The sequence below is a fragment of the Protopterus annectens genome, chromosome 3.part1 (assembly GCF_019279795.1).
Source record: "Protopterus annectens isolate FY-2018-M chromosome 3.part1, PAN1.0, whole genome shotgun sequence".
NCBI lineage: Eukaryota > Metazoa > Chordata > Ceratodontiformes > Protopteridae > Protopterus > Protopterus annectens.
In genome coordinates this window covers 1,645,552,492-1,645,567,766 of record NC_056732.1, presented here as the reverse complement: position 1 = coordinate 1,645,567,766, position 15,275 = coordinate 1,645,552,492, and the positions used below count along the sequence as shown (strand labels likewise).

The following is a 15,275-nucleotide window of genomic DNA, read 5'->3' as shown; positions in this document are numbered from 1 at the left end:
TTTTTTAAGTCCAGCTTATCCCCTCTGAGTTGGTTTCTATCTGCCCTAATAAATCTTGAATTGTACCTATTATTCAGTTCCTTGCAGTCTCTTCTTTTTAATATAAATGCCTTTCTTTTATTGTAGTAGCAGGGTCAGTGGTGCAACAGGTAGCACACTTGCCTTTGGTGCAGAAGACTGTGGGTTATATTCCCACACCAGGCAGGTGGATTGCTGTCACTGCAGTGCAGTGTCTTCTTCTGGATGAGACAATAAACCAAGGACCAATCTGCCTAAGTTGGTGGTAGCTCAAATGGATTCAAAACATCCCAAGGCAACTATCAAATACAGTGGGGGAAGTTCAAAGATCCTCTGGCCAAATTTCACCTAGCTGTACAAGTATCATCTCGGGTCTCCTCTGAAAAGAGGCTACTAACGTTGGGGAACTAACCTGGTTAACAAAGGATACATAAATTAAAAAAAATAGTTTCTTGTACCTTTATTTTAACTTGTACATGTGCCTGGTCTGAAATCATTGCTGGATGGGTTTTAGAGCTTTCAACCAAATGTACATGCCACTGTGATATATAGTTTCGGGTTCCCTTCAGAAGCTCGAAATACAGAACTCTCGAATTTCAGTATCTGGAGCCCAAGAAGCCGAATACACAGAATACCGAAAGTTTAGAAGCGTGAAATTCAAAACCTCAAATACCGGAGGTTTTGAATTTCGCGCTTCTAAACTTCCGCTGTAGTCATGTATTCAGGTAAGTGTGCATGTGTGTTAAGCGGTTTGGGTAGGGGCTGTGGTGTGTGTCAGTGTGTTTTGTTGCTGTGATGTGTGTGTGCGAGGAGAATGTAGCTTGTGTGGTGGTGTTTTGTGTGTGTTTGCATGTAGTGCAACCTCGGAGTGAGAATATTTAAGTGGGGGGGTGAGGGTGTAGCCCCCCACATGGGGGGGGGTGTAGGGGAGCTTGTCCCCCTGCTTTCATGTAGTAGACAGATTGTGTGTGTGTTTGTGTGAAGTATGGTGTGTGTGTGTGTGTGTGTGTGTGTGTGTGTGTGTGTGTGTACGTAGTAGTACCACGAAATTCAAAACCTCCAGTATTCGAGGTTTTGAATTTCGCGGTTTTAAGTTTTCGTTGTTGTGTGGATTCAGCTTCTTGGGTATGATATACTGAAATTCAAGATTTCAGTATTTCGAGCTTCTGAAGTGAATCCATAGTTTCTATCCAACCTTGCCCAGTTATTGTATCTTGGAGAATAAGATGTGAATTTCCCCTTAACTACTGCTTCTGAAATAATGTCCTCCATACAGAATAGTTTTACATACTCCTTTAAAAATCTGCTTTCCCTAGTTATAGTTTCCCATCTATCATCCTCATACATTCCCACTGTTGTTCATTAAAATCCAGACTTCACCTATAAATAAAATACCCTCCTCGAAGCTTATCATTTCTCTCAGAATTCTTCTAAGCTAACCACCAATTGTATTGCTGAAAAGAGAGTCAATAAGCAAAGCTACCTTGACTTTATCATTTTTCTTTTCTTCATTTTATTTTTTTTCAAATTTTAAGAAGGCCAAAAAGACTCGATGCATGGTATGCATTCAGCAGCTGCACTTCCCAAAGACAGAGGTGATACCCCACAAGTGCAAAGTGCTCTAACAGGCTGTATATCTCATGCAAGGCCAACAGCACTGAATCCCTGAGCAATGACACTAGATCCTTAGCCACTGATCAAATGCCAAGATTCTGTCCTGATATTAAGGTGCCAGATGATATGATGGAAGGATTTTGCTATGTAGATGCATTTTTAACAGATTTGCTCCTTGATTCCTTTGAGTACTGCATCCATACTCATAAGGAGGACTTTCTTAAGCTGTTCACTTCAAATGGGAATAATGATGACTGCTGAAGAATGGTACGTGTGGGAGCTATTTCATATCTGTCATATAGGTTCATAGGTACATACTAGGCTATCTGCCCTAGGGCATTTATAAGCCTAGCCAGAATGTGTTTTGCTTTCGCCACCCATTTTAAATTTATTTTGCTATGCCCTTTTCGAGGTTAGTATACTGTGCCTCTGTCTAACAGTGACACAGAAGTGATACCCGGGGTAAACCTACGATCTCCCATCCACTCATCAAGATTCCTCTTGAAGAGAGTCAATGAGGGACTCTGCCTAACCTGGACTGGGATTTTATTCCAGAGTGAAGGGAGCCTCTGGGTTATGAATCTGTCCCTCCAGCATGTCCTATTTATTTCAGTGCTGAGGTTCAAGTCTCTCGAGCGCGTAGCTCGATGGGATTTGGATTTTCTGAGGTGCAGCATGTCCATTAATTTTGGGTCAGACATGGCTTTATATGTCAGGCACAGATTGCCTCTGAACAGGCGGTATGCCACTGAGTAGAGCTAGAGTTTCTTTAACTGGGCAGCATATGGCATCTGTTTGAGCCCTTTGATCCTCTTGGTGAGGTACTTTTGGGGTCTTTCCAGTTGCTGCAGGTGTCTGGTAAGGTACATCCCAAAAGGGGCATTGTACTCAATTATGGGCCTGATGAGGGATGAGTAAAGAGGCACGATGACCTCCCCTGATCTAGATGTGAATCCCTTCATGATTAGGTGGGCTATATAAAATGTTTTTCTAACCACTTTGGCCATGTGGTTGTCAAATGAGAGATTGCTATCAACTTGGGTCCCCAGATCCCTGATTACTTCTTCTGTACTTAATGGATTACCACCTATGTGGTAATTTGTGGGCACTTTGTTTTTGCCAAAGGGGATGACTATACACTTTTTGGCATTTAGCTTGAGGCCATGGCTCTGGCACCAGTTGTCTGTTTCTATGAGGCCCTTTTGGAGGATGCTTGTGTCGGCTGGAGAGTCGATTATGGCACCCAGTTTGCAGTCATCTGCGAACTTGGTCAGCCACAGTCCTTCCGTGTTGGCCTGTACCGCCAAGAAATATATACTGAACAAGAGAGGTCCCAGGACTGAGCCTTGTGGGACACCACTTGTAACTGGTTTGGAGTCTGACATGGCTCCAGCAATTCTAACCATGTGGGTTCTGTCCTTGAGCCACTTTGCAATCCATCTAGTGACATACGGGTTTATGTTTAAGCTGGTGAGCTTATCTATAATGCCCAAGTGGGGTATTGTATCGAAGGCTTTTGCGAGGTCCAGGTAGGCTGTGTGGACCACCTTCCCCTCGTCAATGGCCTTGGCGACTGTTTCAAAGAAATCAACCAGGTTTAAGAGGCAGGATCTGCCCTTAACAAAGCCGAACTGGGTAGGATCCAGTGTCTGTAGGTCCCCAATATCTTTATTTATGAGGTCCATGATGATCCTTTCCATAGCTTTGCAGACCAAACTAGTCAGGCTTATGGGGCGATAGTTTCCAGGATCCGTTGAGGCACCACCTTTATGGAGAGGGACCACTGTTTGCTGTACGCCACTCTTTGGGCACATATCCTGTAGTAAGGCTGAGATTGAACAGTAGTTTTATGTTTGGGTTTAGCTCTTCTTGGAGTTCATGTAGGACGCAGCCCGGGACACCGTCTGGTCCCATTGATGCTGTGTTTTTTGCTTTGGAGAGGGCGGCTCTTACCTGAGCATCTGAGATGTCAGGGGGGCAGCACTCTGCTGGGATAGATATTTGCCCTTTTGGTGGGGGGGAGAAGTTTGCGCTGAACCTGTCAGCTAGGATTTTGGCAATGTCTGTGGGTTCGGTGTATTTTTTGTCATTTTGGACTAATTCTGAGCATATCTGGGAATTACCACCCAGGCTCCTAACATAACTAAAGAAAGCCTTGTGATTATCCTTAGTGTCCTGTGCAATTTTTCTCTCGAAGCTGGCCTTAGACAATTTTCTCTTGACTGAGTGAGAAAATGAAGTAAATATTACTGCTTTATTGCTGTATCACTGTTAAAGCTACACTGCTGAAAAAAAACAGAACTTTAGATGCTGACATCTATGCAGTCACTGAGACATGGTTCAAGGCCGCAGAGAACACCCCGGCCAAGCAAGGCTACATACAATGCCTTCCACACGTTTAGTCCCAAAAACAAGCGTGAAGGAACCAAAGGTGGAGGTGTATCCATCTCTATTAAAACCAAATACACCTCAAGACAGTATGACTGTCTTGAGCTACTCCAGGTTCAACTAGCTATAGTTAAAACAATCTACCACATCATTGCTTAGTTACAGGTCCCCCACCATGAACCAAAAGAAACACACTGCCTACCTGGACTTACAGAATCACTCACTATACAGCCATTCACTTTGGTCATGGGAGATTTCAACTATCCTTCCATCAACTGGGCAACATATACATGAGCACAAACACGCTCACCCTAGGGTTCCTGGACTTTGTCAGTTCAAATGCCCTGGAACATCTAGTCTGCACCACCACAAGGGGCTCAAATGTCCTAGTACTCACCAACATGGGGAGGGGGCACTCATAGCCGGCCTTAGGCATAGGCCAACTAGGCAGCCGCCTAAGGCAGCGCTGTAGGTAGACCAGGATGGGGGCACTGGATGGTACGGTAGGGGGCACCGTGGAGACCTTTTGCCTAGGGCACCAGTTAACCTAAGGCCGCTCCTGGGATCACTGCATTACTCCCTGTGTGTTACCCTCCCTGCTAAGGTCAGACCATAACATGTCTCATTTGAACTAATGATCAGACCTGACACTCCTACATGAACCAAAAAAAAAGAAAAGAAAAATGTCTCCAAAGCAGACTGCAGCCTATTAGGCAAAAGTATAAAAACTTTCAAACCCCCTGCTAACACAGCCAACAATTACTCCTACGCAGAGGAATACACAAATGCCCTGTATAACAACCTAAACAACTGTACAGACTTGGCTGTACCTAACCAGGACAAAAATAAGGTCCTCCCAAAAAAACAGGCCACCCTCATAGGTTCATAGGTAGGTACTAGGCTATTGGCCCTAGGGCCTATATAAGCCTAGTCAAACAGTACCCTGGCTTATGCCACCCAAGAAAATTATTTTCCTGTGCCCCTGTCAAGCAGAGCCACAGAAGTGATTCCCCGGGTTGAATTTCCTATCTCCCATCCAATCATCAAGATTTTTCTTGAAGAGTGCTAATGAGGAGCTTTGTTTGATATAGACAAGTAGTTTGTTCCAGAGTATGGGAAGTCTCTGGGACAGGAATCTATTCCTGCAGCATGTTCTGTTTATTGTGGTGACAAGGTTTAGGTCCCCAGAGCATGTAGCTCGGAGGGATTGGGATTTCTTTAAGTGGAGCATGTCCAACAGCTCTATGTTTAACATAACTTTGTATGTTAGGCAAAGATCGCCTCTGAGTAGACAATATGCGACAGAGTAAAGCTGGAGTTTTTTGAGACGGTCTGCATAGGGCATCTGTTTGAGGCTGGTAATCCTCTTTGTGAGGTATTTCTGTGGCCTTTCCAGTTGTTGTAGATGTCTTGTGAGGTACATACCAAAAGGGGCGTTGTACTCTATAATGGGTCTAATGAGTGATGGGTAGAGGGGAAAAATGACCTCTTTTTTTTCCTGGATGAAAAACATTTTGTGATGAGGTGTGCCACGTAGAAGGATTTCCTGACTACTGTGGCAATGTGACTATCAAAGGAGAGACTACTGTCCACCTGTGTCCCAAGGTCTCATTACACTTTCGGTGTTAAGTAGACTACTGCCTATGTGGTAGTTCATGGGTTCATGGACCTCATGTACAAATAGGTTATACAACAAAAGGAAGAAACTGATGTCTAAGAACAAGACGTAAGTTACAGAAGAAGAATGTCTTCCACAGCTTGAAAAAGCAAATCAGATTATCTTGTAAATTTATTTATTTATTGACACTTGTTGACCGGGAAAGTCCACTGGGCCACTGACCCATTTTCAGTGGAGGCCCGGGGAGAAAAGGTCCACAGTAATACATTAAAAAATTTAGAACATTAAGACATTTAAAAACATAAAAACATTTGCAGATTTAAAAGAAATATGCCATTGTGGTAATACATTAAACATTAAATATTTAAAATGAAAATATTTATAATTCCATAAACAGAAAAAAATTTCTCAGTACATTTTGAAGCAAGAAAGTGAGTAGAAAGAACGGAAACAGAGAAGAAAAAAGATTACAGTCTACAATAAGTAAATCAGAGGTTAGGTCATGGCCTAACTGAGGCTAAGTCTTAGTTGTGATTGTGTATGTGCATATGTCATATATAGTTTAGTATAGTGAGGAAGATTAAATCATGGTATTGCATATTATTGATTATGTCACAGTTTAGCTGAAGAAACTAGGTATGCGTTTTTTAGAAAGTCAAGCAGTACAGGGCAGAATTACATAATTAGGTAAATTGTGAATTGACACATAGGATAAGATTAGCATGAGGTAGGGAATCTATGGAGGTCTGGTTGTTGTACAGGGACAGGATAGTTTTTTTTTGGTAATATAACTTGAGTACTGATTTAAAGATTTTTGAAGATTCCATTAGAGTTATATGGGAGGGTAATGTGTTCCAATGTTTAGCAATGTCAAAGGAGTACAGATATTGTCCAGCTCTTTTGTTAGGTTGTGTAACCTTTATTAGTTGTTTATGAGATGATCTAAGCGACCAAGTAGAAGTGTAAGTTTGCAGGACTGAATGGAGTGTTGGGCAGAGGTGGGGTTTGAAAATTAGTTTATGAGCTGTGTTAGCTGGGTAAACAAAAGATGGCTGGAGAATTCAAGCCAGTTGAGTTCTGCAATTGCTTCACAGTGGTGTGTGTGGTTGGGTTTTCGTGAGGCAAATTTGGCTATTTTATAATAACAGGATTACAATTTATTACTGAGGGATGAAAGCAGGTTAGTAAAGATAGCACTTCCATATAGAAGGGAAGGGAGGAGCAGGGTACTTACTAGATTAGCTTTGGTTTGCTCATTGAGGTATAATTTGTGCCTATATAGTTTGCTTAATTTAAAGTGTACTGTTTTATAGCGTTATGAATATGTGGCTCAAAAGTGAGTTTGTCATCTATTGTCATACCTAGTAGTTTAGCAGTTTTAACTATTTCAATTTCAGTTCATCTTTAGAAAAGATTTTAAAGTTTATGCTTGGTGGTTTTGAAGTGAATAAGAGGAGCTTTGTTTTTCTGACATTTAACAATAGTTGAGAATTATTTAGCCAGGTTTCTATAGAAGTAAAAGCTTTTTGGGTTATTTTGAGAAGGTCAGAGAAATTGTTGGTGGACGATATTATTGTCGAATTATCAGTGTATTGGATTACATTTTCTAGTTGAGAGACTTTGTGAAGGTCATCGATGAAAATATTGAAGAGCAGCGGCCCTAGAATGGAACCCTGAGGGACTGCTATGCTAGTTTCTTGATAGTCAGATTGTGCATTTTTGCCATTTTATTGATTGTTCTCTATTGTTGAGGTAGGAGGATAACCATTTGACAGATTTGGGGGAACATCCTAATTTTGATAACTGGTGTAGTAGTTTGGTATGTGATACTGTGTTGAAAGCCATTGACAGATCCAGTAGGATTACTGAAGTATAGAGATCAGTGTCAAAGGCTTTGTTGACATTACCAGTGAATGAGAGCAGGGCTGTAATTGTGCTACGGCCTAGATGGAAGCCATGTTGAGTGGGAGAGAGAAGTTTATTGCCCAGGAGGTGTTTAAGTAATTGAGTCTGTACACATTTTTCTAGTATTTTTAATAGTGGTGAAAGTACTGAGATAGGGTGGTAGTTTGACAGGTCATGGGAAGTTCCACCTTTATGTAGTGGGATGATAGATTTTTTTCCATAAATATGGGACATAGCATTCAGAGAGAGACTGATTTATAAGAATACTGACTGGGTATGCAATTGCGCTTGATGCTAGTTTTAGATATTCAGGGGGGAGTTTGTCAGCAGAGAGACAGCAGGAGTTTATTTAGAAGTTTGAATATTTGTGAAGTTGGAATTGGTTGGATGGAGAATGAAGATGCTGATAGATTATTAATGCTGGAGTCTAGAGTAGGGGAAGCTGTATTATTATGTGATAAATTGGATGTATATTGCGAGTTTGGGATTAAGTTTGTTGTAGGGTCTTTGATTAGGTTTTGAATGGTAGTAATGAAATGGGAGTTAAAGTCATGGGAGATTTGCTGTTGGGTTTTATCAGGTGTGGGGGATGGGTTTTGTAAAGTGCCAGGATTAAGCAAAGCAGAGACTGACTTCCAAAACTTTTTTGGATTGTTGTTTGAGGTGGATAACTGAAAGGTAAAGTAGTTTTTCTTATCTTGTATGACTAGTTTTTTAGAATTATTTTGGAGTTGCTTATAAGTAAGTTTGTTTTGTTTAGTTTTATATTTTTGCCATTGTTTCCATGCTTTATCTCTTTGGAAGAGGCTCTGTTTGATTGATTTGGTTAGCCAAGGGGCATGGTTGGCCTTGGTCCGTTTGGTTCGTACTGGGGCTAAGCTGTTTAGTGTGTCCAGAAAAAGTTTGTTGAAATAGCTAACAGCTTCATCTAGGGGGAGAGTTTTTAGTGGGAGCCAATTTTGGGCATTTAGAATGCTTACAAATTTGCCAGGGTTGAAGTGGGTGAGATTTCTAGATGTTTTGTAGGAGTGAGTTTCTGCTATTTGAGGGTGGGTCCTATGGGTGAATGCTGGGAGGTGATCACTTAGTATGTTGGGTAAGGTGCCTGAGTTGGAATAATTTTGTGGATGAGATACTAATATCCAGTCTAGGGTGGATTCTGATCTAGTGGACAGGCCATGAGTAGGAGCTGTAATAAGCTGTGTGAAGCTGTGTAGGTTTACACTGTTGACTGGAGAGTTGGTTGTTAGGTTTAGCCAATTAATATTTGTGTTTCCTAGAATAATGTTTTCTTGTGAGATGTTCTGGTTTACTCAAGATAAAAAGTCCTCTAGGAGGGGGATATTTTGTCCTGGCGGGATGTAGATTACTGCTATAATTAGTTGTTTGTTACTGTTGATGTGAAGTGAAGTTAGTAAGATTTCTAGATTGCCAAAAGTGTGTGTGTGTGTGGGGGGGCGGTTTGGGATAGCTTGTTAAGTTAAGGCTGTTTTTATCGATTAGTGCTATGCCACCACCTTTTTTATGGAATCTATCACAGTGAATAATGTTGTACCCTGAAGGAAGAATTTCAGTCCTCTAAAGCAAGTTACAAAGCCAAATTGGCATCCCTAGCTAAGGATAATCATAAGGCATTCTTTAGCTACATCCGAAATCTGAAAGGGAATGCCCAATTATGTGCCAAACTTATAGTGAACGGTACCTCTCATACTGAACTTCAGGAAATTGACAACCTGCTAGCGGACATATATGGCACAAATTTCACCCCCATCCCCACCAGCCATACCTCAAAGCATACCTGACACGAGTCCTTTACCCAGTATCTCCAAAAAGCAGGTCATATCCATGCTCTCTAAGGCCAAAAACATGGACTCTATGGGACCAGACAACATCCCAGGCTGCTTACTAAACAATCTAAAACAAGACCTAGTGTAACCACTTGTCACCTTCTTTAACTTCAGCCTGAGCACTGGCTTTGTTCTAAACAGCAACAATAATCCCCCTGCACAAAAGGGGTCCATGAACCGACCCTGGGAACTATAGACCCATAAGTCTAACCAGGCTTATCTGGAAGGCCATAGAAAGAATAATCATGGACCTTATCAACGAGGACATTGGTGACCTTCAAATTGTTGACCTGACCCAGTTTGGCATCATAAAGTGTAGATCATGCTTATTGAACCTGGTGGACTTCTTCGAAATGTCACCAAAGCCCTGGATGATGGCAAAACAGTATATATACCACTTATCTTGACTTAGCCAAGGCTTTTTGACACAATCCCCCACTCAAGTACCATTGAGAAAGTCTCCCAGCTGGGGATTAACCCATACGTCAATAGATGGATAGCCAACTGCTTCACCGACAGAACTCATACTGTCAAAGTTGGGGATTCCACCTCTACCAATAGACCAGTTACCAGTGACATATCACAAGGATCTGTGCTGGATCCTTTACTGTTTGGAATATATTTCTTAGAAGTCCAGGTGAAAGTAGATGGTCTGTGGCTTACCATGTTTGCTGATGACTGCAAACTAGGCATAATCACAGAGTCCCCAAACGATGTTAACATATTACAAAAGGGGTTAACACAGACAAATAATTGGTGTCAAAGCCATGGACTAAAACTAAATGCAAAAAAGTGCATTATTATCCCCTTTGGCAAATTACAATATTGACAGCACCCCCTAAGATCAAAACCAGTGGTGCGAGATTTTGGAACACAGATTGACAGCAATCTAAACTGGAGAGACCACAGAGGTTTCTCACCAAGAAAATTCAGGTCCTCCAAAACATAACCTACATGGAAAGACTGAAAGCCCTGTCACTGTATACTGTATCCTACAGGCTGCTGAGAGGCGACTTGTGCCTGGCCTACACAGTAGTCTCTGACCCTGCCCTAATGGAAATGCTGCACATCCACAAATCAAATGGGACAAGAGTCACTCGCTCCAGGGATTTCAACCTAGCCTGCAACATTAACAGAACATGCTGGAGAGACAGATATATCTCTCAGAGATTGACGCTCCTCTGGAATAAACTCCCAATTCACGTGAAGCAGAGCTCCTAAATAACCTTATTCAAGCACAACCTAGACAACTGGATGGGAGACCATAAATTCACCCTGGAGGTGGCACATATGTCCCTCATGGACAAGGGTAGTCAGTGCTGATCATAGGCTCGCTCTGTGAATAACGACCACTTAACCAAAGTCAATTATGGAACACGGGTATAACATGGCTAGTCTTGTAATGGCCCTAGGACCATTAGCCTAGTAACCTCCTATGAACTTATGGCTCTGTCTCAGTGGTAACCCTATTGCCAGAGTTCAACCTGTGCATCATCCTGCACACAGTTTCACTCTGAAGTACAAAACATTGCATTCAAGTACATTTTAATCTCTGGGTCTCTTTAGAGTGAAATAATCTTTGAATATAGGCACAAGTAGTGACATGCTCTCTCACACGATCATCAATGTTGTGCATTAACGTCTGGTGCCATGATGGGCACAGAACTCTCCTAGCAACTAGAAAACAAATTCCAAAGCTCAGATTTTTCTGAGGAATGACTTTTGATGATAAACCAGCCTGAGGTAGCGTAATCTGACACTTCAATACCAGAATCTGCTCAGCAAAGCCAGTCAGTGTTAAATGTGATCTTAAAAAATGTTGACATGTATGACAAATGAAGTCCACAAGAGTACCTCACCAAGAGGATTACTGGCCTCAAACATATGTCCTATGCAGCCTGATTGGAAAAACTCCAGCTGTACTCAGTCGCACATCACTTATTCAGAGGTGATCTCTGCCTGACTTACAAAGCCATGTCCAACTCTGAACTGATGGACATGCTCCACCTAAAGAAATCCAAGTCACTGCAAGCCACTTGCTCTAGTGAGCTAAACCTCGCCACAACAATAAATAGAACATGCTGGAGGGATAGATTCCTGTCACAGAGACTCCCCATGCTTTGGAACAAAATTCCTAACTACACTAGGCAGAGCCCCTCACTAACACTCTTCAAGAGAAACCTTGACGAGTGGATGGGTAACAGAAAATACACCCCTGGGATCACTTCATTGGCTCTTCTTGACAGAGGCTCAGTTAAATTAATCAATGGGGCGGTGAAAGCTGACACACACTGGCTAGGCTTATAAATGCCCTCAGGCAGATAGCCTAGTACCTACCTATGAACCTATGAAAAGAGAGAAACAGATTCTTATATTGAGGAAATGATGTCTATTGAAATGTAAGTGATAAGTACTGCAAAATGCAAACTTACACAGTACATGCATATGACCAGCACAATGGAAATTACAATTTTTTAAACTCCTAAGGCAGAATTTGAACTCTAGCTTCAACTGTCTTTTGTGCTCAACAGGAAAACTACAATGAGAAGAAAAACTAAATCAAATACTTCGAAAATAAAACATAGGTATTGTTATGTGAGAAAGATAAAAATACATTAACCTTTCTTCGAGTGTGGAAAAAAAACATTTTCATCGGAAGAAATGGGGAATATGCTTCTTAGGTAACAAATACTTTAGTTGAACATGTTCACCATTTAATCTTCTGAATTGCTGATGCATAACGATTTACAATTTACATCAACATTTATGGAACATCAAATCGTACTACATACACTGGATGACTCTATGCTACAAATACCTTTGTATCCTTGCTTCTGATATAACATATTTCATGTACAGTCCAATTATTACCAGATTTAAAACCCTCTTTTCAAAGATTTAAACTGCTTGTGGAACAATGGCCCTAGTTCCACTGTCTGTACCTTTCCACATAATCACGTAGTCTGTAGTCTCTACTCTGTTAGTGCATATGATGATATTGCAAACGTCTATATGTTGCAACCACCAATGCTTACAATGTGTGAACTCCTCTTCTCATAACAATCAATGTAGTCACTTCTGATCTCAAATCATGTTCTTTCACCTTCATTACTACACATCTTCTCATCTCCTCAGTATTACTAGTGCATTCTCTAAACTACAATTCAATTCTAACTGCTTTATCTACACATATTCTACTATGGGGCAACTCCCTCACTCTCCCCTGTATGTATGCCTCTTAATTTCTGAAGTGCTCCGTCCTTTCATTTTTTCATCTTCTACTTAGATTCCCTTTCTGTATTCTCATTTTTATATTATAGTTTGACTCAACCACTTCAGTGCTCCGACTGTCATATGACTCATATGGACGACAAAGGATGGAAACCATCCACCTACATGCTGCTGAAACAGACCAACATATTAGTATTGGTATCATTAGGTTCTGAGTGTTTATCTACTGAAACCATGACTTCATGCCAGCTCTCATAAACAGACCACATTTCGACAAAACAAAGTGGAATTTACCTGTTTTGAGAAATCACAGTGGATCTAGGAGATTCTACACCAGATCTAGATTTGCTTGGATGCCTGCGCTCTCCATAGAAGTCAAGACCTCCAGCATGAAGAATAGGAGAATCTGTCCTCACATCAATACCTAAATAAACACACACATTCTGATATATTATTCTGAAGCATTACATAAAATAATTACTCACAGTATAAGTAACAGCTGAAGTTTTAACCTCAGATTTAAAAACTCTACATTTGAGTATGGTGACAGCTGCCCTATTTTGTACTCTAATGCACAACTATAAGTCATGTTATTACATGAAAACATCATTCTAAACTTACAACAGTATTCTCAAGGTATCATATTAGCTGAAATCCCCATAACAGTGTTTAGCACATTTTTTGTTTGGTCTCCACCATGACCATCTAGCTTTTCCTCCCAAGACCTCAAAATGATCCTTTCATTCGCACAAAGGTAAGAGATGCAGAGCCCATCTTAAAGGTTCTTTCGATACACATACAAAAAAATATTGATAACTGTAAGAATTGCTTGCTAACCTTAAAAATAAATACTATTAACTGACAAAGGTATGCTTTCTGACTGATTACTACATCAAAAGGTTGTAGTGCAAATCCAGCAGTCAGAAGTTTTACAGTATTTCATATTTTTTGAGTCAAACAATCAAATCTTTCAGTTGCTTTGATTAGGACTCAAAGTTCCTTGTTTAGTGTAGCAAGAGCATATTTGGCTTCTTGAGGGTTAAACTAATTTTTTGTGTGCAATGTGTTTTTTGTTTTTTATTAAAGAGCCTGTTTATATTAGGGTTCCACTACAGGGGAGTTATTTTATTTTTTTTAGTTTTACATTGCATTTATTTCTGAGGGGACAGATGCATCTATGCAACTATTTATATCTGCACAGAACTTGGCAGTAAAGTGAGATCACTGAGGTGGAAGGGGCTTTTGAATTTAGTCAGATTATCACTTAGTTTTTGTAGATTAGCCTTTGCATAGTCTTTGAATACAGAGGTACTGGAGGATACTTCTGCCGTTAGTCTTAGTGTGAATGTGACTGACCCATGGTCTGATTTTACTAGGGAGGTGGTTACAATATGTGGGGAGTAAAGATGACCCATACTGGCAAGGACTAAGTCCAGGATTTTGTCTCCTGTGATTGAGGTGTGACTAGCTGCTCTAGGATGCTTGTATTTATGAAGTCCAGAAATCTCTGGGTATACATATTAGAGGATGAATAAGTCTCCCAGCTGACAGTGGGACAGCTGAAGTCTCCTAGAAGAATGGTGTTTGACTTAATACATAGGGACTCCATACTGCTTAGGTAGGAGGCTTGGGCCACGGAGGCTATACAGGGGGTCCTACAGTTATCTATGATGTGATAAAGGGTTTAGTTTAAAGTTAAGTTGGATACAGAGGAGTTCTAAGTTGTTATCTCATTTAACAAGTCTTGAGGTGTGTTTTTGTAAGAACATACAGATAACTGTAGAATATTATATTCACAAAAATAGCAGAAAGTATTCCGAGAACAGCCAACATGGGAAAGGAGATTCTGCAGATAGGGATGACTGCAACATAGAATAGGCAAGATGAGGCTGGGATTTACTAAAGAAAATTGTCAAAGGAACAAGGCACTGGAAGAAAATAATTAGAAAGGGAAATGTAACAGAATGGGAAGAGGCCACGAAGAAATTTGGATTGCAGGCTAAAGACTGCCTTCACTATCAAGGATTGAGATCAGTGTGTAGGCAAAGAGAAAAGAATAGGGGATCCTAAGTGAAAGACCAGCACTGGTACAGTTTTTAGTAGAATCTAAAACAGAAGCTGATGTTAAAAAAGAGATAATTAGTAGGATATATAAAATATTGCATGATAACTATAGAAATCAATCACAGGAGGTCAGAAAGCATTGGAAAGGCAGACTGGATAAGCAATTCACAAATGGGAGGATATATGTACGCCTGCCAAATATGCAACATAGCTAGAAGATTTAGAATATTTACTTGAAGTATTTGCATAGATACTGTTATACCCCAAGCAGGTAGACAGCAAATGGAGGTATGATGGGAAAGAAAGAGGTAATTGGGAACATATTTTTTAAGAGTGTAATGATTCGGCCAACTTTAAAAAATTCCCTGAAGACTCCTCTGTCAGAAATACTGGGTGAACAAATTGGTGTAACTAAGGAAATGATTTTTGAGCTGTGATACTGAATCGGAATTGCTTAGACTTAGTAAGGCCTTGCTGACTTAACTCTGGTGCATTCCCAAAAAGTTTTGTGTCTTTCGGCTTTGCCTGGTTAGGGGTCGCCACAGCAGAACTCCGGTCCGCTAGTGATTGGCAGTAGATTTTGACGTGCT

At 40.8% G+C, this 15,275-nt stretch overlaps 1 protein-coding gene across 4 annotated transcripts in view; it reads right to left on the bottom strand.

Moving 5' to 3' along the window:
* Positions 1-15,275, bottom strand: part of AKAP9 (A-kinase anchoring protein 9) — a 3,155,794-nt gene that overhangs the window by 102,265 nt on the left and 3,038,254 nt on the right. For all 4 annotated transcript variants that reach the window (XM_044067665.1, XM_044067666.1, XM_044067667.1 and 1 more), the window contains one exon: positions 12,916-13,045. In XM_044067665.1, coding sequence (XP_043923600.1) covers positions 12,916-13,045 — 130 coding nt within the window. The remainder of the gene's footprint in view (positions 1-12,915; positions 13,046-15,275) is intronic.